Source organism: Oryx dammah, unplaced genomic scaffold (assembly GCF_014754425.2).
Source record: "Oryx dammah isolate SB20612 unplaced genomic scaffold, SCBI_Odam_1.1 HiC_scaffold_28, whole genome shotgun sequence".
NCBI lineage: Eukaryota > Metazoa > Chordata > Mammalia > Artiodactyla > Bovidae > Oryx > Oryx dammah.
Genome location: NW_024070212.1, coordinates 14,823,510 through 14,849,653, shown reverse-complemented (window position 1 = coordinate 14,849,653; position 26,144 = coordinate 14,823,510). Strand labels below are relative to the sequence as shown.

At 50.0% G+C, this 26,144-nt stretch overlaps 2 protein-coding genes across 4 annotated transcripts; one reads left to right on the top strand and one right to left on the bottom strand.

Moving 5' to 3' along the window:
* Nucleotides 1–486: 486 nt before the first annotated feature.
* On the top strand, nt 487–5,030 carry MTX1 (metaxin 1). The gene is made up of 8 exons (XM_040230404.1): nt 487–601; nt 1,573–1,642; nt 1,775–1,854; nt 3,388–3,480; nt 3,604–3,786; nt 3,914–3,990; nt 4,422–4,576; nt 4,680–5,030. The coding sequence occupies exons 1-8, from the start codon at nt 521–523 to the stop codon at nt 4,892–4,894; spliced, it is 954 nt and encodes a 317-aa protein (XP_040086338.1). The 5' UTR covers nt 487–520; the 3' UTR covers nt 4,895–5,030.
* GBA (glucosylceramidase beta) lies at nt 1,899–23,919 on the bottom strand. Of its 3 annotated transcripts, none has more exons than XR_005719297.1 (13): nt 23,770–23,912; nt 10,435–10,514; nt 9,984–10,071; nt 9,384–9,575; nt 9,124–9,270; nt 8,770–8,903; nt 8,384–8,556; nt 7,918–8,155; nt 7,140–7,364; nt 6,297–6,460; nt 5,777–5,893; nt 5,524–5,684; nt 1,899–2,078 (listed from the first exon to the last, which is right to left on the bottom strand). XR_005719297.1 is itself a non-coding variant. In XM_040230363.1 (12 exons), exons 1-12 carry the CDS (start codon nt 23,879–23,881, stop codon nt 5,579–5,581), a joined length of 1,776 nt encoding a protein of 591 aa, XP_040086297.1. In that variant the 5' UTR covers nt 23,882–23,919; the 3' UTR covers nt 5,021–5,578. The 3 variants fall into 3 exon arrangements, 1 of the variants encoding a protein (XP_040086297.1); XR_005719296.1 differs by lacking the exon at nt 1,899–2,078 and adding an exon at nt 5,021–5,163; XM_040230363.1 differs by lacking the exon at nt 1,899–2,078 and having other exon boundaries at nt 5,021–5,684; nt 23,770–23,919.
* Nucleotides 23,920–26,144: the final 2,225 nt, after the last annotated feature.

Genomic DNA, 26,144 nt, shown 5'->3' with positions numbered 1-26,144 from the left:
CGCCGCCACCGCCCCTGTTTTGTTTCCATGGCAACAAGAGGCGCGGGGCTGGTTCCAAACATAACGCGCTGTGGAAAACATGCGGCTCGGGGGACCCCCCCCCGCAGCCCCCGCTCGGGGCCGAGCCCTGAGGGGCCCCAGAGCAGCCCAGACGTCTTGCAGATTTGCGAGGGCCCCCAGAACCCGTCATGGAGCACAAAATCCCCTTCTCCTGCTCCCACCGCGTCCTCGGGTGTTCAGGGCTCCCCTCCATCGGGGCGCCCTGATTCTCCAAGGCGCGCAGGGATAAGGATCCACCCCCCCCTTCGGGAGGCACCTCTGGATCAGGCGGCAGCCGCCCTCCCCAGAAGCCCTCGGCTCCGCCCCACGCCGTTTTCAGGCCGCCTCTCGGGTCTGGACAAGCCGCGCCCTCCTGACAGCCTCCCCTGGATCCCGACCGCGATCTGCCGAAAGGGAGGGGGGCGGATCCACACCGCGGAGGGCTGAGGGGGAGGTGCTTCCGGGACAGAGGGCAGGCAAGATGGCGGCGCCCATGGAGCTGTTCTGCTGGTCAGGGGGCTGGGGGCTGCCGTCAGTGGACCTGGACAGCCTGGCCGTGCTGGTGAGGCGTGGCGCCGGCGCTCTTTGCTGCGCCCTGGAGGACTGGGGAGGGGTCGGACAGCCGGTCATCCGGATTTTGCCGGGGCGCCTCAGTACGGGCACAGTGGGGTAAACTAAGGCAATCCAAAGAGCGTGCCTGGCCGGTATGAACTCTGTTCGGTGCCTTGGTAGCCTAGGTTTTGTTTAGCAATGGAAAGAGGTCTGGTCGGGGGTTCAGAAGATGAATTTTAGTTCTTAAACATCCATTTACTGGCTATGTGACCTTGGGGCAGTCTCTTCTCTCTGGGCGCCGTTTCTTCATCCGGAGGTTTACAAAGGCTGGATGACCTCAAGGTTCTCCTTGGCATTACTGCCTTCTCAGTCTCCCCTTCCTCCTCCTCACTCAACGGCATTTACTGAGGTTATTGTTTATTGAACCAAAAGGCCCACTCACCGCTAAGGCTCTGTAGAAAGAGCTTTGGAGTCAAACTAGTGAACTCATTCACTCACTCTTTCATTTTCACTCTTCTCGTCATTGTATTAGGCCTCTTCCAGATACCAAACATTGGCATGCAAAGATGTGTAGCATTTGGTCCCTCCCCTGGAATTGTTTACATAAAGTTAGAAACGTCAGCAAACAAGTGTAATAAAATGTTCAGATGCTGAAGTAGGAACAGACCAAACAGACTGCCCAAGAAGGAAAGGCCAGTGCTTCCAAGTGAGGCTAGGTGTTCCCACGTAAATGGAACGAGAGGATATTAGAGGGAAGGGTTTTCCTGGCTGATTTGTAATCAGGGACACGTCCATAAGGTCTCTAATCCCTGGGTTTGCCCGTTGTAAGATGGGAACAATAATGTCTACCTTTTTTGTGGGAAGCAATCCCTCACTGTAGAGCATAGCACAGAAGGTATTCAATAAATGTTATTTCTTGTCTTGATTCCCCTCTGTGGGCCGCGTCCTTGGCCTCTCTGCCCTCTGCTTCCTTCCCTGCAGACTTATGCCAGATTTACTGGTGCTCCACTCAAGGTGCACAAGATCACCAACCCCTGGCGGAGTCCTTCAGGTACCCAGTGTTCCTGGGGGGTGAGGAAGGGAGTGTACAAGGGGAAGTGCAGGAGACAGACAAGGATGTGTTGTGGCTATGTGTGGATAGGCGGCTAAGGGTCTGGTGGACATCCTTCTTTCTCAACGTCAGGAACTCTGCCTGCCCTTCGGACCAGTCATGGAGAGGTCATTTCGGTACCACACAGGATCATCACCCACCTTCGAAAAGAGGTAGGTGGTTTGGGTAGGGTGACTGCCAGCGAGAGTTTAGTCAATTCAGTGCCACACACGTTTATTGAGTACCAAGTGTATGCCAAACCAGACGCAGGTGACCCGGGGCTCCAGGGGACATGTAGTCTCGTGGAGGAGACACAGACATGTTGCTGTGATGCAGTAGGCTAGAGATTCAACTAGGCCACTCTCGAGACATCTGGAGCCACAAGGCCTTCTGCCCGCTGGGCAGGGAAGGAGAGATGAACAGGCTGTTGACACATGGAAGGGAAAGGAGAGTAGGAAATAACAGATGAAGCCGTCAAAGATGAGACCAGTGTGGGGGTGGGGGAGTTCAAGAGACGGAGTTCTAAGGGCCATTACTCTTTTTTCAGGGATCAGGTCAGGCTTTCTAATACGGGGCTCAGGATGGACAAGACCAAGTGCCACGATGGGAAAGTTGAAAGAGCATTACAAGAGGTCTAGAGAGGCCCAGGCTGTGCTTTTCACTGTCATTGGCTCTGTGACCACCTTGGGCAAATTGCTTAATCTCTTAGAGCTATAAGCTTATTTGTAAGACCAGAGGCTTAGCCAGGATACTTTCTCAGGGCTCTTCCAGCTTTCATGGTCTGGTTCCAAAAGGGAACATACTGTCAGAAGTAGACCCCTCTTATTCATTTCTACTTTCCCAAAGGTGGAGGAACTGGGGAATTAATGGAGGCTTGAGAGGAATGGAGAGAAGGGATCCAGGTAAAAGCCAAAACTCCTGGTGGGACTGGGCCACTGTTTCTTTTTGTATGAGCACAGCTTTCCCTGTTTCTCCTACCACAGCCATATTGAGAGAAAGATTATTACCCCTATTCCATGGAGGAGAATGAGGCTCAGAGAGCTTTAACGATCACACTCAAGAGGTTACTTGGGGACAAAGTTTACTCAGGATGTGGAAGAGGGTGCTGAGGAGTAGACACTGGAGCCTAGGAAGGTGTGGCAGGCTGAGACCTGGGGGTATGGTTGGAATGTGTGTGGTGGTGGCGCCTGGACCATAGAATGAAGCAAGAGACGGCCAAGAGCTGAGCATTGAGAACAAGCCAGGGAGCCCTTGACGTGGGTTCACTGGGTCCTGGGAGCGTGAGGATGGCGTCCCCTAGTTCTTGAGGCATTGAGGCCCAGCTTGCATCTGAGCTCTGCGCTGCTAGTTTTGTGGTGTCTGGATTGGGGAAGTTACTGTTAGAAAGTTGCCGTCAGCAGGCATCCCGCCAGCTTTCCGTGGAAACTCTGGGAGCTGCTCCTGGTTTGTGGCTGGGCCTTCCTTCCTCCCCCCAGTGGGCGCGGGACCTTGACGGCCAGCAGGCTCCAAGGTCCAGGCTTTCCGCCAACAGCAACAGGCTACTGACTGGGCCAAGGCGAGGGGGCCTCCACAAGAAAAGCTCCTTGCTCTACCTCTGCTGTGCTCAGAGGTCAGGCTGGGTGGTGCCAGACAGGAGGCCTCCCTCCTTGAGGAAGTGTCCCTGCAGTTCCCCAGCATCCACCTCACCGTGGATGTTCCCTCCACAGAAGTACAATGCTGATTACGACCTGTCAGCCCGGCAGGGAGCAGACACCTTGGCCTTCATGTCTTTGCTGGAGGAGAAGCTGCTCCCAGTGCTGGTGAGTGCCCAGGCCTACACAGACACACACACACACCCCCAGCATGGGAACCAGAATCCCACCCTGGGTCAGGCAGGTGCAGTGGCTCCGACCAGCCTCTTCCTTCCTACATACCCAATGCAGATACATACTTTTTGGATAGACGCCAAGAACTATGTGGAAGTGACCCGGAAGTGGTACGCAGAGGCAATGCCCTTTCCCCTCAACTTCTTCCTGCCTGGCCGCATGCAGCGGCAGTACATGGATCGGCTGCAGCTGCTGTGTGGGGAGCACAGGCCTGAGGATGAGGAGGAGCTGGAGAAGGAGGTACCTCTGGGACGGGAGGGTGTTGTACGACAAGAGCCCCCAGGATGATGGTGGAGGGGCCAAGTGCATGGAAGGGGAGGTGGTACCCAACCCGCAGCTGCGAGCCGACCTCGTGTCCCCTCCATAGCTATACCAGGAGGCCCGAGAATGCCTGACTCTTCTCTCTCAGCGCCTGGGCTCTCAGAAATTCTTCTTTGGAGATGCGTGAGTCTCACTCCAGGGGAGTCATAGGTGGCTTGGAAGAAGATACAGGTTCAAATGTAGCCACAGGGGCTAGGGTGGGGGCTCAAGCTCTGGACAGGAGGCGCTCGGCACAGACACTGGGTCTGGTGAAGGTAGGGCTGTGTGTGGGGCCCGAGCCACCTCAGTGGTACAGGAGGGTGGGAGGGCCGCCAGGCCCGGGACGGGCCTGCTGAGCTGTGGGGCACTCAATGTGCCTTTTATGCAGCCCTGGGATAGAGTCCCATTCAAGGCCAGGCTGGCGCCACCTGGGTCACTTTCCCCACCCCAGGACCAGAGCTGTGTGTCCTCTTCTCCCCCGGTGGTCCCCTGCTGCCCAGAGCCTATCTTCCCAGGGCCGACTCTTCCTCTGACCCTGTCTCTCCCCTTCTCCATCCCACTTTTCTCTGCTGCAGCCCCGCCTCCCTGGATGCCTTCGTCTTCAGCTACCTGGCCCTGCTGCAACAGGCGAAGCTGCCTAGTGGGAAGCTGCAGGCCCACCTGCGGGGGCTGCACAATCTCTGTGCCTATTGCACCCACATCCTCAGCCTGTACTTCCCCTGGGAAGGAGGTAAGGGGCGGATGGGTGGGGAGGTGGGGGGTGCTAGTCCTGGGGAGAGTGGGCAGGGATCCAGGAACCAGCCTCCCACCCACCTCCCTTCCTCTCCCCTCAGCTGAGGCACCACCTCCACGCCAGCCACCAGTGAACCCAGAGTCTGAGGAGGAGCCACACCGGCGCCGGAACCAGATCCTAACCGTGCTGGCGGGGCTGGCAGCCATGGCCGGCTACGCCTTGCTCAGCGGCATTGTCTCCATCCAGCGGGCACCATCTGCCCGGGCCCCAGGCACCCAGGCCCTGGGCATGGCTGAGGAGGATGAAGAGGAATGATTTACCCTCATGCTCTCAGGACTGATTTTTCTACTGTCATGCATTCCAGAGGCTCCTGTGTTTCCCCATTGTTGGTATGGTGGAAATGGGGTGCCACCCCCCCGAAATAAAACTGCTCACATGGACTGAGATCAGACATTCTGTCTTTTAAGCAGCTGCCATTTTTCCTAGCTGGTACCAGGGGGCCATCTGGTGCTTGAGTCTACCCTCTGGTGCTTGGCTTCTTTCACTGCCTGTGCCTAGGTGCGGACATCTGCGTAGGCCTGGTTCTGCATCTCCAAGAAAGACAAACAGTTCCCAGTTTTGGGTCCGGCTTTCCTCATCTCTTCCTTTCCTTAACCTCTCTCTCCATCTACCCCACCCCCCACCCCTGTGTTTGTACAGACAGTGAGCTCACCCTGGGCCAGGGCCCAGTTTCCACAGGCAACCAGCGCATAGCACACGCTCACACAATCACGGGGGTGGAGGACCACTGGGGCTTCCTGATCCTTTCCCTAGGGCCCTCCAGCCCCTGGCACCAACTAGAGGGGAGAATGAGTCACCCAAACCACTGCCTCTGGGCTTACGTCACTTAAGCTCCCCCTGGTCCTGCTGTACCCTCTGTAGCCACAGACGGCATGTGGGCCGACCGTGTCCCTTTAATGTCCAAGCTGAGCCCAGGCGCAGGCGTGGGTATCAGCTCCATCACTGGCGACGCCACAGGTAGGTGTGAATGGAGTAGCCAGGTGAGACAGTCTCCATGAAGCCCACAGCAGGATCCTTGATGGTGAGAGGCACATCCTTAGAGGAGCTGGAGGAGGTAGGGAGGAGAAGCGGAGTGTGTGATCCCGCCAAGCCCACCATCTCATCTTCATCCCAGTTCCCAGGCCCCGCTGCTCTCACCGGTTCAGCACGACCGCAACCGCAGAGCCGTCAGGGCGTAAGAGTGCCACCGTGTCCAAGTCGCTCTTCTCGCTGGCAACCAGCCCCACTCTCTGCGAGCCCTCAGGAATGAACTTGCTGAAGTGGGAACAGGCATTGTCAGGGACCCCAGCCCTGAGGGTAGCTTCCATCAGTCTATCACCTGAGAAGTCACCTTCCCTACCATCTACACCACCCTGCCCACCCCCACACCGGCCCCCAGAACCATTCCTAAGACCTGCCCTAACTCTCCAGGCCTCCAGCCGTGTGGTTAGGTATGCCCTGACCTCCTGCCTCCTAACCTCAGCATCAGGCATTGAGGAATTGTCTGTCTCAAATGCCATCTAGTCACTTCCTACCTACACGGTGCAAAAGGGACAGATGCGAGCCTCCCAAGGTTCCCACTCTCCACACCTTCCTGCTTCCTCATAGTGGGTGATACAAGCCCAGTGCAGGAGATGCTAGGCCTGGCATGGAGTCGGAGTGCCCACCTTCCACTTACCTGAAGTGACCAAGGTGGTAAAACATAGGCTGTTTGTAAAATGTGTCCTTGGCGATATCCACAATGATGGGGCTATCAACAAAGTTGCGCACCCAGTTGGGTCCCCCTTCAGGATTTAGGGCGAGATTCCAGTCGGTCCAGCCAACCACATGGTAGAGGAGATTCTAGAGTAGAAACAGGGCAGAGACAAAGGTTCCACGTTGGGCCCCCAGTGGATACAGTTAAGTGTCCCATGAGGGAGATGGGCTGTGGGGCCTCGGCCTTGGGAGGGGTGTGTTTTATATCCTTAATATCTAAGGAGGGGACTTCCCTGGTAGTCCAGTGGTTAACTATCCTCCTGCCAATGTAGGGGACACAGGTTTGATCCCTGATCCAGGAAGATTCCACATGCCACAGGGCAACTAAGCCCATGCACCACAGCTACTGAAGCTGGCACGCCAGGAGCCTGTGCCCCACAACAAGAAAAGCCGCTGCAATGAGAAGCCTGTGCACAAAGGCTGGAGAGGAGCCTTGGCTTGCCACAACGGGAGAAAGCCCGAGCGGCAACGAGGACCCAGCACAGCCAAAAACTAAAAATCTAAGGAGGGAGGGGTTTTGAGGACAGAGGCATCACCAGAGAAACTCAGAAATCAGAGCCAGCTACAACGGCTCAAGCATTCAGAACAAGGTGATGGGGTGCACAGATCTCTGAAGGGAAGGCAACAGAGGGCATCATGATATCCCCAAACTTTGCCCCCAAGAGTAAGCGAGCTGGGGAAAAGCTGGAGAGGAGGGCCCCCGTCAGCCTTTGGTGCGACTAGCGAGGGGCCCAAGGTGGTCTGCTGTGCGGAAGGAGAGACTCACTGTGATGATACTGTGGCTGTACTGCATCCCTCGATCCCAGGAGCCCAGCCGCACGCTCTGCTCCCAGAACTTGGAGCCCACACAGGCCTCTGAAGCAAAGAGCATGGTGTTGGGAAACAGGCGGTGCGTCTCCCCCAGGGTGGCTTTTGCTGGAGCCAGGAAGTCCAGGTACCAATGTACAGCGATGCCATGAACATACTTAGCTGCTTCTGGGTCTGCCAGCACCTGTACAGAGAAAGGGAAGGGCTACTGGGGAGACAGAACCATGGAGCCTGGGTCCTACACAAGGGATCTGGAAGAGGCACTAGAACTTGAGAGGTGGGTGCAGGATGAACACAACTTAGAGGGGGTTAAAGTGACAACCTAGGAGATTCTTGGGGCTCTGGAGATCCAGAGGGGGGTCAACACTACCCCCAGCATCCCAGGAGTGCCACCTGGGCACCTGGGCCCAGCCAGGGTACTCTAGGAATCAAAAGTTGGGGCAGGGAAGGCACTCTGTTCGAGAGCTGGTCATCTGGATGCTGGATTTGGGGTCACTAGGGTACAAAGGGCTTCCCAGGTGGCGCAGTGATAAAGAGTCTGCCTGCCAAGGAGATATAGGTTCAATCCCTGGGTCGGGAAGATCCCTTGGGGAAGGAAATGGCAACTCACTCTGGTATTCTTGCCTGGGAAATCCCATGGACAGAGGAGCCTGGAGGGCTATAGTCCATGGGGTCGAAAAAGAGTCAGACACAACTGAGCATCCAAACAAGGTACCCACAGGAGTCCTGGTCCTTACCACCTGGGCCCAGCGAGGCAACAGCAAGCGCTGGTCATCCAGCATCAACAGTCGGACATCGCGGTGTGTACTATTGGCGAGGATGGGACCCAGGTCACGGGCAATGAAGTCTCGCTGGTGCTCAGGAGTGAAACCCAAGCATTGGAAGGGGTACCCGCTAAGGAGCCCTGCAGTAGGTTCGTTCTCGGCTGTCACTGCCCAGAATCGTAACTTGTGCTCCGCGTAGGCATCCAGGAACCTGGCGAGGGCAAGGGTGTGAGGGATCATGGCCAAGAAAGGGGACCAGGGCCCTGGGGACTAGGAAGTCAGACTGAATGGGGAAAACTGAGGGGCCTAAGCCTGAAGGCCCAGAAGGTAGAAAGGTGGGCTGAGAGCTGGCAGCCGAACAGGTCAAGGGTTGGGACGCAGACCAGGGTGTGTGAGAGGGGAGGCTGGTCCAGGCCCGATGGCCCTGCTGTTTCCTTACTTGACAAAGTATCTGGCCCAGGTCTTGTGGTAGAGACCCCCTGGCTGACCCTTGAGTGTCCCCTTCCCATTCACGGCCCCATTAGTCTTGAGCCAAGTGGGTGATGTCCAGGGACTGGCAAAGAGTGAGACAGAGCGGTTGGCCAACTCCAGAGCTTGGTGAATCAGTGGTATCTGGAAACAAAGGTAGTGAGGAGAGACATCCAGAGCTGGAACATAGACAGACTGGCCCAACCAGTGTATCTGGCCTAGCCATCAGCCTCTACCCTCCCATCCCAAGAGAGGGCAGGGGCAAGTTCTATGTCTCTCTGCAAACTGTTCTAACCTGAGGCCCCTCAACCATCAGGCATCAATGCTGCTGGGGCCTGAGGCAGCCAGAGTGCCCACCTTGAGCTTGACATCTTCCTCTGGAAGGCTGAAGTTGAGCAACTGGAAGTCATCAGGGCTGTCGTCATAGGTATAGGTGCGGATGGAGAAGTCACAGCTGGCCATGGGGACCCGGATGATGTTGTATTCAATTCCTGCAGAAATTCCCGAGTCAGGGCCAAAGGGAACTTGGGTGCAGGGTGAAGGGCAGACTGTCTGAGCTGCAGGGCCCTGGCACTCAGCGGATGGATAGGACAATTTTTTTCCCCACCGGGCATTAACAGAGACCCAAATGTCAGGGATGGGTGGATGTCAGGGTGAAAGGAGAGGTCAAAGAGCCAACTGCACTGTGTCATCCTGTCCCTTCCTCCTCACCTTCTTCGGAGAAGTACGATTTGAGCAGCAAATTCCGTGCAGCAGGTGACAGGGCAAGGATGTTGAGGGAAGCAGCATCCGTCACGGCCCCTCCAAATCCCTTCACTTTCTGGAATTTCTGATCTGGCTGCAAGGTCAACAGCAACCCTGGGGACATCCGCAGGGAATAAAAGGCGTCAGTGCACAGGGGAGAAACTCCACGCTGATCGCTGGCATGACTGGGCTCCAGAAGGACCATAACCTGGGTGATAGGTGGTTACCTGTGCCTGTGCGATTGGCCTGGATGGTCCCCAGACTCAGCTCCATTCGGCGCCCGCTGCGAGTGCTCTCAAAGCGGCTGAAGGTACCAGGGTCAGGCAGGGTCAGGGGGTCCAGAGAATCACAGTATGTGGCATTGCAGACACACACCACCGAGCTGTAGCCAAAGCTTTTAGGGATGCAGGGGCGGGCACCTGGCAGGGAGGGCGCACAAGAGAGGCAAGGGCTGAGGGATAAAGACGGGGAGAAGGGACACACTAGCTGAAAAGAAAGACAAAATACTGGTTTTAAAAATTCCTGGGCCTCCCTGGCAGTCCAGTGGCTAAGAGTCTGAGCTCCCAGTGCAAGGGGCAGGGATTTGATCCCTGGTTGGGAAACTAGATCCCACATGCCACAACAAAGACCCAACTCACACAAATAAATAATAAATAAATAGTTTTTAAAATTATCTTGCTGTACCCCCACCCCACTGTTGCTCTCAGTCACACAAAAGGATTTATTGAGTATCTACTTAAGTCTACCACCAGTATGCCAGAGACTGCCAAAGACCATATGGCAGAAGGGGGCCTTGGGGCTCCTTCCCTTCTCCCTGACTCACTTACCTGATACCCAGGACACTGTATGAAGTAGAAGTAATCCCATGAGGCTGGCAGCCATGATTTCTACTCTGCCCCGAGGCACAGGATACTCCTGAGAACACAATGAGGAGTGGCTAGAAGGCAAGCCCCTCTCCACCTCTCATCTACTCTCCTAGGCAGGGCTCGACTGCCTATAGTCTCCCATCTTTAACAGAATGGAACAAAGTCCACAGACACCTGAGTCCAGCCCTTCCTCCAAGCTCTTGGCTAGTAATAGCTCTCTGCCCACCCCAAGCAGGACCCTCCTGCACCCCTCTTCCCAACCACTTCTCCTTCGATCCCACCTTCCCTCCATCAAAAAGGCATGATGACCTGCTTCAAGAAGAGTCCGTCATTCGTTGAATTCCAGAGCCGGGTTAGCCAGAATTCCAGAAAGTGCATGACAACACCAATTAGAAGCCTTGTCCCCACTCACCTCTCTGGAAGGACTTGAAAGCTCCATCACCAGGCAAGAAGACGTTGGGGTTCCCAAACTTCTGAGGGACAGAGGATCAACTAAATAAAAACAGGGATGCAGGGGCCTGTGATAGCTATACACACCAGATTAGCCCTGCGGGTTAATTCCGGCATAATGGAACAAGTCACGTGAAACCATGGGAGTGTCACATGACCCAGGAAGTGAGGCAACTGCAACCATACTTGTAAAGGGCGACCGACTGGCTTCCTGAGGGCTTATACATCCTATGAAATTCTAGAAGGCATGTATGGATGACAGCTTTAGGAAGAATCTAGATGAAAAATGTGAATGAAGGATTGGGTAGAGGTTCCCGAATCCCAAAGGATGGGAACCACAGCAGGCACACTGCCTTCTTAAGGAAAATATTTTAAAGTTATGCTGATAATGGTTAATACTAATAAAAGAGGATCATGGTACAAAAATACTGAGGCCAAAATCCTGAGTGAGGATTAAGCAATCTTTGCACTATAGAGGCTCATAAGCAGGGGAGTCAGACACACAGATGCTTATAGATAAGGACAAAATTGGTAACAGCTGTGCACAGAGACCCTTCATACAGGACTTCATGGAAAAGGGGTGAGAGATAAGGAGTATTAGCTACAGAAGTGCAGGGAGGATGGGCCCTGGGCAGGGGGCCGGTGCCTCCCCAGGCCTCTTTTGTTTCATCAGCAGATACAGATGAGAAGGAATTGTTTTTCCTTTCTCACAGGACAGAGAGGTTGTGTAAAGCAGTTCAGAAACTGCAAAGTGTGGTACAAAGCTGTATCCTCAGTGGATGTGAGAAGGAGCTTGTAAGGCCTCATGGGGCACATCACAGATTTAGTGGGAGTGACATACACATTTAAGACCTGGCTGACGCTAGCTCCCTGAGCCTATTTCCTCATCAGTTGAATTTCCCCATCTGTTAAATGCCACCACCTCACAAGGTCATTACTACAATCAGTAAGATAACCACAAGTGCCTGGTACACAGTAGACCCTCGGGAACCACTTGTTTGTTTGTTTGTTTGTTTTTTAATTATCTCAGTGAAGTGTTTCCAAATAATCTCCAGGGGAAATTGACCATTTCTTCTAGGTTCCCATAATCCTAGAGGAACTATGGTCTCGGTGAGAGGAGCTTGGTTTGAATCTTGGCTCCACTATTTACTGGCTGTTTGACCATCAATAAACTGGAAGGACTGATGCTGAAGCTGAAGCTCCAATACTCTGGGCACCTGATGTGAGCAGCCAACTCACTGAAAAAGACCCTCATGCTGGTAAAGGCTGAAGGCAAAAGGAGAAGAGGACAGCAGAGGATGAGATGGTTGGATGGCATCACCGATTCAATGGACATGAGCTTGGGTGAACTCTGGGAGATGGTGAGGGACAGAGAGGCCTGGCCTGCTGCAGTCCACCAGGTGGCCAAGAGTCAGACATGACTTAGTGACTGAACAGCGACAAACTGCTTATCACGCTAAGCCCCTGTTTCTCATCTATAAAAGGAAAGTGATAACTCCCATCGCACAGGATTGTAAGGGGTCAATACGATAATGCCTAGCACACTGCCAAGTCACTTCTTTGTGACCCCATGGTTTGTAACCTGCCAGGCTCCTCTGTCCGTGGGATTTTCTAAGCAAAGATACCAGAGTGGGTTGCCACTTCCTCCTTCAGAGGATCTTCCTGACCCAGGGATCAAACCCTTGTCTCTTGTGTCTCCTGCATTGGCAGGCAGGTTCTTTATGACTAGTGCCATCTGGGAAGCCCAAAAAGGGCATGCTGCCTCCCCTTGGGGAATTGAACCTGGTCTCCCATGTGACAGGCAGGGGCTCCCCACTATGTTAATGAAGACTGGCACCAAATACTACAACAAGGTAGGGCTAAGTTTACATAAGGAGCTTGGAATTCCACAAATGAGATCTTACTCATTCAAGCAGAAGGCCTGGTCCAGGATGGGTAGGTGCCAAATTGTTCCGTTTAATTGCACCATCATTATGTCAAATCTGCCCCATTCAGACTTCCTATTTCTCAAGGAAATGCGGTACATGACTTGTTCTGGGGAGGAGAGCAGGTGACATCCAATATCTTACTTCCCTTGAGTTCATTTGTTCCACCAATATTTATTAAGCACATACTATGTTTGCCCTGACCTGCTCTGCTGGCTCCAAAGTCCCTCTCCCTTGCCTGTTTCTCTTTGCAGGCAGAGACTTTGTTGAGTCTTTTGTTTCGTTTCTATCAAGGTGATTTGCCCTTGAGGCTTTTGTATTTTATCTTCTTAATAAAGTTGGTTATTATAAGGGCTAATATTTATTGAGTACTTATTCTACGCTGCTTGATGTTCCTTGTCTCATTTCATTCTCATGAGGCAGATACTAATTTTTTCCCCACTTTAGAGATGAGGAACCTAAGACTCTAAATGGTCATGAAATTGCCCAAAGTCCCTTGACTACTCAGTGGTGGGACCTGGATTTGTAATAAGGGGTGGAGCAAGTACACATGGGACCCTATGGCTGCCAACACTCAAGCGGGCAGTGGCCCTCAAGGCAGAGAGTGGGTGAGAGGTGAGAGGCCTACTGCTTGGGGCCAGCAAGTGAGCTGGGGGTCTGGGGACAGGCTGAGGGCTGTGTCCCACAAAGCTCCAGAGCCCTCGCCACACTGTCCCCTGGCTAGGCCCGAGCTTTGAAGCAGCTGTGCCCTCTCCTCCATTCCCCATCCGGGGTCTAATGGAGGTGCCGGTCTCCATGGGTCACCATCCATGGAGGCCTCAGCAACTGGAGTGCCTGGCACTGCCGTTAAGTGTCACGCACAGCTTCAACCAGCTTCAGTCTCTCCGTTCACATTTCAAAAACTGATACAGCTGAGATCAGCTGTCCACCCGCTTAGGAGGTGGCAGAGGTCAGGGTTAAGCTGCAAGGACACTGCCCATCATGACTTCAGGTCTACCCCTGTGGGTGGACCTGTTCTCAGAGAAGGACAACTGCTGTGAGCTGGGCACTAACCTGATGGCATTTGCTACCACACGTATTCCCACTGACCCTACACAAACGATTCGCTCCGGCTTAGATGAAAAACCTGACTGGCTGGGTGCCGGGCGCCTGGCTCCCTCCGTGATGACGGCTGGGTAGGTTCTGGGGACCCGCCCCTGAGTGCGCTACCAGCTGAGCTCTGCCTCTTCAGCAGGGCCTGGGCACTGGTGGAAGGACACAGACTGGGTGCTGGACCAGTGCTCCCGGGCAGAGAAACGGGCCTGCCCAGGGTCCCCCTGGCTTAGCCTGGGCCTCGGGAGAGCGGAAGTTGAGCCTTAGCACTTTGCCCTTTGTCAGAACAGAGAATAACATTTGCTCTGGTGGAGGCTTCCAGCAACATGGTGACCTGACGATGACCTGACCTTAAGAACAAATGATCTGACACCAGGAAGTCTGCAACAACTAACCACGGCCCCCCCACCCTTCCCTATAAAAGGGCTTGGCTGAAAGCTTTCCAGGAGTTGGGGGTTTTTTAAGGCATAGGCAGCTTTGCATGGCCCTGCAGGAAACCTCTCTTTGGTCCAGACCCGACGTTTTGGTCTTATCTGGCCTCACTGCACTGAGCACACAGACTTGCGTTCGATAACAGATTCATATCCAGAGTCCTATGACACGCATCTCACCTGGAGGTGAGTGCCTCCTGCTGTGCTGAATGCTACCTTAGCTGCTGGTTATTTTCAAAAGCTGCTGTGCTGGTCTGCAGTGTTGCTTTGTGTTGCTTTAAAATTGTCTCGTGTTTTCCACAGTGTGTTTTATCTGCTAAAAATGAAGCCCAAGTTGGCTTCCAAAGTGCTGGCTACGTGGCACCATTTCTGGGTCTGTGTTCTTCAAAGGCATTGGTCAGGGGAAGACTGGTCGATAACGAAACAGAATCCAGGACTCCCGGGTTGAGCAAGATGGACTGGTTTTCAGTTGGGGAGTGGCCAGTCTGCCTCTGTTCCTGAGCCTGCACTTTCCCTTTCACAGGAAATCTCCGCCCAACAGCCTGAGCACCCCCTTTTCATAACAAGTATTTCCTTACATACTCTCTACTATCCTGAAATAAAGGTATAGATACTATGACTTACCTACACACATAATTTAAGAGACTAAATACTGTTGCCTTAATTGGAATATAAAGGAAAGATAATGGGACTTTTATTTATAGGAAAATATGTTTTCAATAAATAAATGCTTAGGAACGATTATCTATAAGACATTATAGAATAGTCAGATATGTACTAACCTAAATGGAATAAATTAGGATTTAACAGAAGGAAAAACAGCCCATGAATTAATAATCTCAGTGTGTAATTTTCATGTAATTTTTACAAAATGTAATTATTATGATGCTGTAAAAATATAAAATACATGATAAATAAAACTGCCTAAAGTCAGTCTTTATGAATAAGATTCAATGCATTCCACAAATCTTAACAAATTTACTATTTGATTCTAAGCCTTAGCAATTCAGTAAGGAATTTCTTTTCAACAAATGATGCTGAGATGACTGGATATCATGTGCAAAAAAGATAAACTTAGACCCTTACCTCACTCCACAATCAAAAATCAAAGCAAAATGAATCACAGACTTAAAATATAAGAGCTCAAACTGTAACATTTCTGGAATAAGGAAGATTAGCCAGTGGTTTCTTTTTCTTTGTTTCAGGCAACAATAAACATTTGTTATCTCACATTTTCTGTGGGAAAGGAATGCAGGAGTGGCTTGTCTGGATGGTTCACACTTGCAGTTTCTAAAAAGATGATTGCCAAGACATTGGTCAGGGCTGCTGTCATTGGAGGCTTGACTGGGCTGAGGCTCTGCTTCCAAGTTAAGTGAAAGTGAAAGTGTTAGTCACTCAGTCATGTGGAGTCTTTGCAATCCCATGGACTATAGCCCATCAGGCTCCTCTGTCCATTGGATTCTCCAGGCAAGAATATTAGAGTGAGTTGCCATTCCGTTCTCCAGGGGATCTTCCCGACCCAGGGATCGAACCCAGGTCTCCCACATTGCAGGCAGTAAACTGTCTGTGTCACCTGGGAAGCCTAACATAGTTCATCACCTAACATAAGTGATAAACTGGGGCTGGCTGTTGGCAGAAGGCCTTAGTTTCCCACCACGGGGAATAATTCATAGGGCTGCTTAGTGTCCTCACATCATGGCAGCTAGATTCCTCCCCAGCGAGTAGTCTAAGAGAGAGTAAGGCAGAAGTCACAATGTCCTAGCCTCAGGAGCCACACATTATCATTTTTACAATATCCTATTGGATAACAGTCATCTTCTTTTTATTAACATATATATATATATTTTTTAATTTTATTCTTTTTAATTGAAGGATCAAGTAAAAGTTCCTCAATCGTATCCAACTGTTTGTGACCCCATGGACTATACAGTCCATGGAATTCTCCAGGCCAGAATACGGGAGTGGGTAGCCTTTCCCTTATCCAGGGGATCTTCCCAACCCAGGGATCGAACCCAGGTCTCTTGCATTGCAGGTGGATTCTTTACCAGCTGAGCCACAGTGGAAGCCCAATTGAAGGATAGTTGTTTTACTTTTTTTTTGGTCACACCTGTGTGGCATGTGGGATCTTAGTTCCCTGACCAGGGAACGACACTGCGGCCCCTGCATCAGGAGCACGCAGTCTTAACCACTGGACTACCAGCAAAGTCCCTACACAGGTCTTCCATAGAGATGTGTGTGGGACAGAGAGGCTGAATAAAGGTATGCACACCAAGTGGTGGGGGTCATTTGGGGGCCACCTAGGAGGCAGTCTACCATAGTCCGCCCTCTGTTCCCCAATAAGTCGTGTCTTTCCCATAGGTAAACACTCTTACTTCCTCTCAAGGTCCCCCAAATTCTCATCTCATTATAGCTTAAGTTCAAAGTCTCATTAGACAATGGTTTCTTATTTATGATTCCCAAATACAAATGATAGAAGAAAAAGATAAATTGGACTTCATCAAAATGAAAAATGTTTGTGTTTGAAAGGATGCCATCAAGAAAGTGAAAAGAAAACCCACAGAATGGGATAAAATATTTTCAAGTCACATCTCTGATAAGGGCCTAGTATCCAAAATATACAGAGAACTCTTATAACTCAATAATAAGAAGATAACCCAATTAAAAACAGGCAAACGACTCGAAGAGACGCTTATCCAAAGATAATGTACAAATGTCCAACAAGAACACAAATAGATGCTTGACAACATTTATCATTAAGGAAATGCAAATCAAAACCACTATGAAAAACCATGTCATATACATTAGGATGGCTATGATCAGAAAGACAGACAATGACAAGTGTTGGCAAGGATGTGGAGAAATTAGAACTTGGGAATGTAACATGGTGCAGCCACTTTGGAAAACAGTTTGGCAGTTTCTCAAAATGTTAAACAGAGTTACCATTTGATCCAGCAACTCCACTTCTAGGTAGCTACTGAAAAGAAAACATTTATCCACACAAAGACTTGCACATGAATATTTACAGCAGCGTTATTTATGGAAACAGACCAAATGTCTATCAGCTGGTGAATAAATACACAAACTGTGGTATTTCATTAAATGGAATAGTATTCAACAATAAAAAGGGAACAAAATACCAATACATGCTACGACATGAATGTACCTCAAAAACATCATGGTAAGTCAAAGAAGCCAGACAAAATGACCACAGATTACGTGATTCCATTTATATGAAATTCTAGAACAGCCAAATCTAGAGAGACAGAAAACAGATTAGTGCTTACCTGTGGCTGGAGTGGGAATCAAAATCGCAAAATTCTATTAATTTACTCAAAATCATTGAACTGTACATTTAAAAGGAGAAACTTTTATAGTATATAAATTAAATCTTAATGAAGTCAGTAAAAAAAATTTCATTACATATTTGCAGTTGGTTCATTGTTTTGGCAGGAATATTACCACACTGAAACTCTTTACAACTAAATATATTACATAGTTGGAAGTGCTCTAATATGCTGAGTCAGTTCAGTGCAGCTCAGTCCCTCAGTCTTGTCCGACTCTTTGCAACTCCATGAACCGCAGCACGCCAGGTCTCCCTGTCCATCACCAACTCCCGGAGTTCACTCACCTACTCCATCGAGTAGGTGATGCCATCCAGCCATCTCATCCTCTGTCGTCCCCTTCACCTCCTGCCCCCAATCCCTCCCAGCATCAGAGTCTTTTCCAATGAGTCAACTCTTCACATGAGGTGGCCAAAATATTGGAGTTTCAGCTTTAGCATCAGTCCTTCCAATGAACACCCAGGACTGATCTCCTTTAGAATGGACTGGTTGGATCTCCTTGCAGTCCAAGGGACTCTCAAGAGTCTTCTCTAACACCACAGTTCAAAGGCATCGGCGCTCAGTTTTCTTCACAGTCCAACTCTCACATCCATACATGACCACCGGAAAAACCATAGCCTTGACTAGACGGACCTTTGTTGGCAAAGTAATGTCTCTGCTTTTGAATATGCTATCTAGGTTGGTCATAACTTTCCTTCCAAGAAGTAAGCATCTTTTAATTTCATGGCTGCAATCACCTAGTAGACAGATGCAATAATTTCAAGACAATGTATTTAACTTCTTCCTCCATAATGATCTTCTCCTAAGTTATTGGGCTTTTCAACAACAACAAAACTTCTAAAACTTTTCTGCATTATTATAAAGTCTTGCTAATTTATATTTGATTTTATATTTGCATATATTGTTGAACAGAACATTCCAAAGTAAGTAGAATGAGAGATACTTCTTTGTGCAGGACTGTCACGCATGTTATAGTCTATCTTTCCTGTCCTCCTTCCACTAAATTCTCAAAGTGCTCCTAATTGTTGTTGTTGTTCAGTTGCTTAGCTGTGTTGGACTCTGTAATTCCATGGACTGCAGCATGCCAGGCTTCACTGTCCATCACCAACTCCTGGATCTTGCTCAAACTTATGTCCATCGAGTTGGTGATGCCATCCAACCATCTCATCCTCTGTCGTGCCCTTCTCCTCCTGCCCTCAATCTTTCCCAACACCAGGGTCTCTTCCAGTGAGTCAGTTCTTCATAAAGTATTGGAGCTTCACCTTCAGCATCAGTCCTTCCAATGAATATTCAGGACTGATTTCTTTTAGCATTGACTGGTTTGATCTCTTTGCAGTCCAAGGGACTCTCAAGAGTCTTCTCTAGCACCACAATTTGAAAGCATCAATTCTTTGGCGTTTGGCCTCCGTTTTGGTCCAACTCTCACATCCGTACATGACTACTAGAAAAGCCTATGGCTCCTAATCATGGTCTCCACTAAAGACATATTTCCAAAATGCCCTCTAGGGGACAACTGAGACCCACTGCCCTAGGGGAGTCACCTCAAATGCCCAGGCTGCAGTAGTCACTATGGATGTACTGCTGCTGCTGCTGCTAAGTTGCTTCAGTCCTGTCTGACTCTGCGACCCCATAGACTGCAGCCCACCAGGCTCCCCTGTCCCTGGAATTCTCCAGGCAAGAACACTGGAGTGGGTTGCCACCTCCTTCTCCAGTGCATGAAAGTGAAAAGTGAAAGTGAAGTCGCTCAGTCGTGTCCGACTCTTTGAGACCCCATGGACTGCAGCCTACCAGGCTCCCTTGTCCATGGGAATTTCCAGGCAAGAGTACGTACAAGGTAGCCACAAATGCGTTCCTTGTTTCCCTTTGCACAGCACTTTTAAAAGACTTAGGTAAACACCAAGGGAGGGCAACTGGAAAATAAATATAAGTGAGAAGCTGAAGCACAAAAATAGTTTGGCTGACCCAGCACAGAAGTTCTGATCTCACTTCAGCCAACCCTTGGCTCAGACAGCAAACTCCAGCCTTGGAGCCTGGCAAGCACCATGTCACAGGCTCCTTACTCTGTAGGTCTCAAGTCAACTCCCCAAGGAGGGTGCTTCCTCCTGGTCCCACTGTCGCCTCCATGGTCAAAGAGAGACACTCTCACGTCATGTATGGCAGAGGAGGACTCAAAAAAATACTTAAGAGATAGGTGAATGGATAAACCTTACCAGTCAACCTTTAATCTGTCCTTTTAGCTCTGGTTTCTCATCTGAAGAAACACCACTCTTACTGATTACTGACACCAAATGATTCCTTCTTCCAGTGAGACCCTTCTGCCCCTTAATTACTAGGTTGTAGGTTCATCTCTGGATTCATCTGATCAACAAACTTTTTTTTCAGCTCTATAGAGATAACATTTTTTACGTCTCTAGCTCAGTCATTAAAGAATCTCCCTGCAATGGAGGAGACCTGGGTTTGATTCCTGGGTCGGGAAGATTCCCTGGAGAAGGAAATGGCAACCCACTCTAATATTCTTGCCTGGAGAACTCCATGCACAGAGGAGCCTGGTGGGCTACAGTCTATGGGGTAGGAAGAGTCTGAAACGACTTAGCGACTAAACTGCGACTGCCACTGAGATGTAATATTGTGTAAGTTTAATGTGTACAACTGATGATCTGATACATAATTTGACATGTTGCTGAATGACTACGGCAATAGTTGGTTTAATTAACCAACTCTTAAACAATAACCATAGCATACCTGTAAAGTCCAGTGCAAATGGAAAGTGTTTATACCTCATATGCTTTCCTATAATTTTTCTCAAGATACCAATAGCTAATCTTTCATGGGTGGTTACTACATGCATTAGCCTGACAACCCCATGTTATGGGGAAAACTGACTCAGAGAGGTTAAGTAAGTGGCAGAGTCAAGCCTAAATTCAGCTCTTTCCTACTGTGAAGCCCAAGCAGCTCTTAGTCATCATGTCATACAGTCTCCCTGGCATTTCAGTAGTATATTTTTAGTCTTCAGTAAGTTCCTTTTTCTTTCTTTTTTAAACAATTATTTATCTATTTATTTATTTATGGCTGTACTGGCTCTTCGTTGCTGGGTATGGGCTTCCTCTCGCTGTGGTGAGTGGGGGCTGCTCCGTTGTGGTCGCACAGGCTTCCTATTGTGACGGCTTCTCTTGCTGCAGAGCATGGGCTCTAGGTGTGCGGGCTTCGGCAGTCGCAGCACACGGGCTGCGTGCTTGCAGCTCGCAGACCCTAGAGCTTGCCGGCTTCAGCAGTTGCGGCGCATGGCCTTCAGCTGCTCCCTGGCATGTGGCATCCTCCCAGACCAGGGCTCAAACCTGTGTCCCCTGTATTGGCAGGCAGACTCCCATCCACTGTCTCACCAGGGAAGTCCCTTCTGTAAGTTTCTAAATGGCCATAGGGCAAATTTCACAGTTCCTATGTCTCTGAAACCTAAAACTCTTCCTTGAGAGACAAGCACAGAATTGGGGCTCAGGTTTACTGAATGAATGAATAAGTTACTAACCACACTCGCTGTTTAAGGCCCTGCTTGTCAGTGTTTCAGGGAATGTCTCTGGTGTGATATGAAGCAAAAGAGCGGTGAACTACCAGAAGAATGAAGCCACCTCTGAAGAGGACTATTAGAGCCTGAGTGAGACTTAATTGAGGGGATTTGGTTGAGGCAACAGGAAGTATGATTCAAATGCTGAACAACTGTGAGCCTGCTCACACATTCCTCTGTCCTGAGCCTCCCGTGAGGCTGTCATGAGTCTCACTGCAGATAAAAAGGTATGAGAAGGTGGTCCTTGTGAACTGTAAAGCTCCATATGGATGGCTGGAATTATTATTGCTACTGTTATCTAGCCTTTGTTTTTTCCCTCCAGGTACAGCAGAAGGATTCTTCAGTCCCAGGCCTTTACCACCACCCCTGCTCCCTCTGCCTGCCACCAATTCTATCCCTCAACAGGAGGCAATAAGGAAGGGGAAGGGCGTTTTGACATGGACACCCTAGTGATTAAACAGGATTAAAACCCTTGCTTCATTCCTTACTAGAACTGAGATACTGGGAAGTTACTTGACTTCTTGGAGCTTCAGTTTCCTCATCTTCAAACCTCTTGCCTCATGGGTTGTTATGAGAACCTCATGCAACAATGCACGTAATATTACTCACAGCCAAACCTCTGGGATGAGTTGCTACACTTGGTGAGTCTTCTCTCCATTTCTTACGTTGCATGGGCTGAAGCTGGTCCTCTTGGCTCCCCAAAACTGCTCTTGCCAAGGTCACTGATGATCCCTCTGTTGCTAAGTCTAGTGAATAATGCCCAGCTCAAGGATTCCCTGGTGCTTCAGACAGTAAAGAATCCACTTGCAATGTGGGAGACCTGGTTTTGATCCATGGGTTGGGAAGATCTCCTGGAGGGCACGGCAACCCACTCCAGTATTCTTGCCTGGAGAATCCCGATGGACAGGGGAACCTGGCGGGCTACAATACAGAGTCAGACACAACTGAGCAACTAAGTACACAGCACTCATCTAACTGTACTTTTTATCTCAGTTGACACAGGCCCCTCTGTTCCAGAAGCATTCTCTTTTGTTCTTATGACTTCACACTCTGCTGCTCTGGAGATCTTCTCTCTTGGGCTGTTCCTTTTCCTCTGCAGGCTTCGCCTCCTTTGTCTGTTCCTTAGGGTTTTGTCCTAGACCTTCTCTTCCCATACGTCATGCTCTCTCCAGAGATAACCCACGGCTTTGCTTATCTTCTAGTTGATTTTGGTTCCAAAATCTGCACTTCCAATCCCAATCCTCCTCTTGAGATGGACTCTGTGATGACTCTACCCTCCAGACCTTTCCTGCTGGAGTCTCACAGACACTTCAGCAGCACCATCACGAGGGCATCGTCTCCTCCAGTCAAACCCACTCTTCCTCCTGTGTTCTCTATCACCATGAACAGAACCTCTTCTTGAAGAACTTGGGGCTTGTGCCTGACTCTGTCCTCTCCCCGAACCCTTCTTCCTATCATTTCTCTTGTTCACTACTGAAACACCTCTCATTTGACCTCCTACACTCTACTTTTCTCCTCCAATCCATTCTTCAAGAAGCATTCAATGGTGTAACTCAAATACAAACACTGAAGCTACCACTCTCCCTCCTAAAACCCTTCAGTGGCTCCATACTGCTTTTTAAGAGGGCTTACGGGACCTAGCATCTTTGTTCCAGCTTCATTTCTCATCTCTCCACGTGGACTATATGCTCCAATCACATTTCACCTAACAGGCCACATTCCATCTTGCCTCTGCTCTGAGCTAGTATATTTTCTTCTCTCTTAAAAAAAAAAAAAGAATAAATACTCTTTTTCATCAGTAAGTCCTCAGCCTTAATGTCTCTACCATCAGTACCATTTTCCTGACACCCCTAAATGGGCAGGGCACCCCTGCTATGTGCTCCCCAATGCACATACTTGACAAATAATAACTGGGCATCTACTATGGGCCAGGCACTGTTCTAGATACAGTAATGAATAAGATGATAAAGTCCCTTATGTTCTACTGGGGATGGTAGACAACACAGAACTTCAGATGGCCATGAGTACTATGAAACAAAATAAAGGGGTAGGGAGTGTTGGACAAAGGGAGTGAGGGGGAGAGTGGTAGGAAGTGAATTTGGGGAAAAAGGTTGGGGGTCAGATTCTGTAAGGCCTTCGTGGCCACTGTGAGGAGTCTGCATTTTATTCCAATATGGAAATTCACTGGACAGTTTGGTGCAGGGAAGCGCCACCATCCGGTCTGTATTTTTAAAAGATCACTTTGGCTGCTGTGTAGAAATCAGACTCTAAGGGGTAAGTGCCAAGGCACGGGGACCAATCTCTAATTACAGCCTGCCGTGGACTGGCCCCTTTTTTCTCTATCCTTTCTCCTCAGAATCCTCACAAAGGCTCTTCTTCAGTTTGCACCACTCTTCACCTCCAGGCCTAGTTAATGCCGATTCATCTTTCTTTCAGATCTCAGCTCCTGTCATTATGTCTGAGAAATTCTCTTTCTCACACACACACACCCTCCTGTAACACAAGCTCACAAATCTCGCATCTCCTTTGTAGCTCGTTTGTTGCAGTTAATTGTAAAAATGACTTAATGTCAATTATAGCACCCAGTGGCCTAAGTCCTTTGTCTGTTGATCCGTCCTTGCCAAAGCCTAACAGAGCAGGGTCAATGTGTATCGCCAGTAGCCAGGGTCAAGTGTATCGCCAGGTAGCACAGCACCCGGCGCTAGTGCTGTGCTTACTGAACATTTGTCGGATGATTGAAGAATGGATAAATTATACAGAACTTTTCCCCATTCCAGCCCTCAAAAATGCAAGTGGGTATAAGAGGATTTGAAGATTTCTCCCCTCTTCCTCATTAGTAAAACACGACCATCCCTACAACTAATGATAACAGTGCTGATAAAAGGGTGAGCTGCAGATGCAGGGAAGGGAGAGTTAAGATCTAAGCAGTGCAAAATCCATTACGCCTACCGTCGGTGAAGCGAAACAGCAGCCCCAACCGGAGGCGAAAGGAAATCCCAAAGCAGCCTGTAAAGCTGGTAGGCGGGGCTGGAGAACAGGGCTCAGCGGAGACAGGGTGCATTTCACCACGCGCAGCCGCAAGGCGCGCAGGGCGGGTTGGGCGGGACCCGGGCCTCGCTCGGGAAAGGAGACCCGTAATCGTCAGGAGGCGGGACGCAGGCACTTTCCCCACGTCTTATTGGTAGTGCTGGGGACGGACTGTTTCCGCTGACCAGCCGTAGCCCAAATACGGCGCAAGCGTATTCGGGGGTCTATTTGGAAAGACGGCGCGGGAAGCAAGAAGCGCGCATGCGCCTCCGCATATACTCGCCAGCACACCCTAATGGATGGGGGAGGTTGCTTTCCTTCAGTGAGTCCGGGTCACTGGAAGCTGAGCTGTACTCTTGAGTTTCCTCCTTTGGGAGTCTCGGGATAGGGAACATTTAGTGCCCAGAAATTGCCCCGTTGGGAACCCCAATCTCCACTCCCTCCTATCTCATTTTGTCGTTCTGGCCGCGCCCTATCCCTCTTTCCCTGAAGCTGGGTTGTTATGATGGTGAATTATTCAAGAAGCCTTGCAGCCTGACGCCATCTATGGGCAGTGCCCCCTCCCTACCCCCTCTCTCCTGAGGGCCCCACTACTATCCCCAAAGTCATAGGGTCCCGAAGCTGTTAAGACCTCACGCTTTCAGTAACTTAATGAGTTTGTTGAGGACCTAGTGTTAGACCAAGTGCAATGAGCAAACCCCTGCTCATAGGAGTTTGCATTCTATGGGACGACACAAACAAGATAATTTGAGATAGCAATTAAGTGTTCAAAACAACAGGGCAGTATGATAGAACGCGAAGTGCTCAATGAGAAGATGAATATTGAACTAAGGCTCTCGAATTAGGTGAAAGCAACAGCTATAGGGCAGAGTTTCATGTTGGTGAAGAGCTGCTGCTGCTGCTGCTGCTGCTGCTAAGTCACTTCAGTCGTGTCTGACTCTGGGTGACCCCATAGACAGCAGCCCACCAGGCTCCCCCGTCCCTGGGATTCTCCAGGCAAGAACACTGGAGTGGGTTGCCATTTCCTCCTCCAATGCATGAAAAGTGAAAAGTGAAAGTGAAGTCGCTCAGTCGTGTCAGACTCTGCGAGCCCATGGACTGCAGCCTACCAGGCTCCTCCCTCCATGGGATTTTCCAGGCAAGAGTACTGGAGTGGGGTGCTATCACCTTCTCCGTAGTGAAGAGCTAGCTGGTGCAAAGTCTCTTGCGCAATGGCAGTTTGAGTGGACCAGGTTGTACCTGACCATAGTTTCATAAGGAGTTTGGAGATTATCCTAAATACAATAGGAAGCCATTAGATTTAGGCAGAACTTTAATATGACATGATTTCTTACCACTTTGCTGACTGGAGAATGGATTGTGGGAAGAATGGAAATAGATCAGTTAAGAGGCAAGGAGAGAGGGTGTTGACTAGGGCTAGGTAGCTGGTGAGACATGGAAGAGTTCAGGGTAAGACTGGACATGCCAGATGAGAAAAAAGAAATGAGGGTAATTCCTATGCTCATGGAAAGTGCAGCGAGGTGAGTGGCGGTGTCATGTATCAAAAGAAGAATATTCGGAGAGGAACAGGCACAAGGGTTGGGAATCAAGAGTTCCACTGTGGCCATGTTGAGTCTGAAACACCCACGAAATATCCAAGGAGGGATGTCACACTGGAGGTGGAGCTCGTGGAGAGGTAAAGGAGAGAATTATCCATGAACACATAGATGGCAGTGAAAGCCATGGATCTTGTAGGGCTACCTACAGACAAACTGGAGGTAGAAAAAAGAGGGCCAAGGGGAGAGCCCTGGGGCTCTCCAGTGTTAATCAGCTGGGCAGAGGTGTGAATGCTGACAAGTGATACCATGACAGCAAAGTAGGAGGAAATACAGAAGACTGTGACGTCTCTGGGCTTCCCTGGTGGCTCAGTGGTAAAGAATCTGCCTGCCAATGCAGGAGACTCGGGTTCCATCCCTGGTTTGGGAAGATCCCCTGGAGAAGGAAATGGCAATCCACTCCAGTATTCTTGCCTGTGAAGTCCCATGGACAGAGGAGCCTGGTGGGCTACAGTCCATGGGGGTCTCAAAAGAGTCAAACACAGCTTAGCAACTAAACAACAACATGATGTCTTTAAAGACAAGAAAGGGGAAAATTCAAGAGAAAAGATGCTGATTACGTGGGTTAAATGCTTCTTAGAGGTGAAGTGAAATGCATGCAAGCAGAGAAAAGGCCACTGGGTCTGATACTTCTTATGGTTACTGAAAAATTTGTTTCAAGAGCAGTGCCTGGGGAGAGGGAGGGGAAGGAGCCTGATGGGA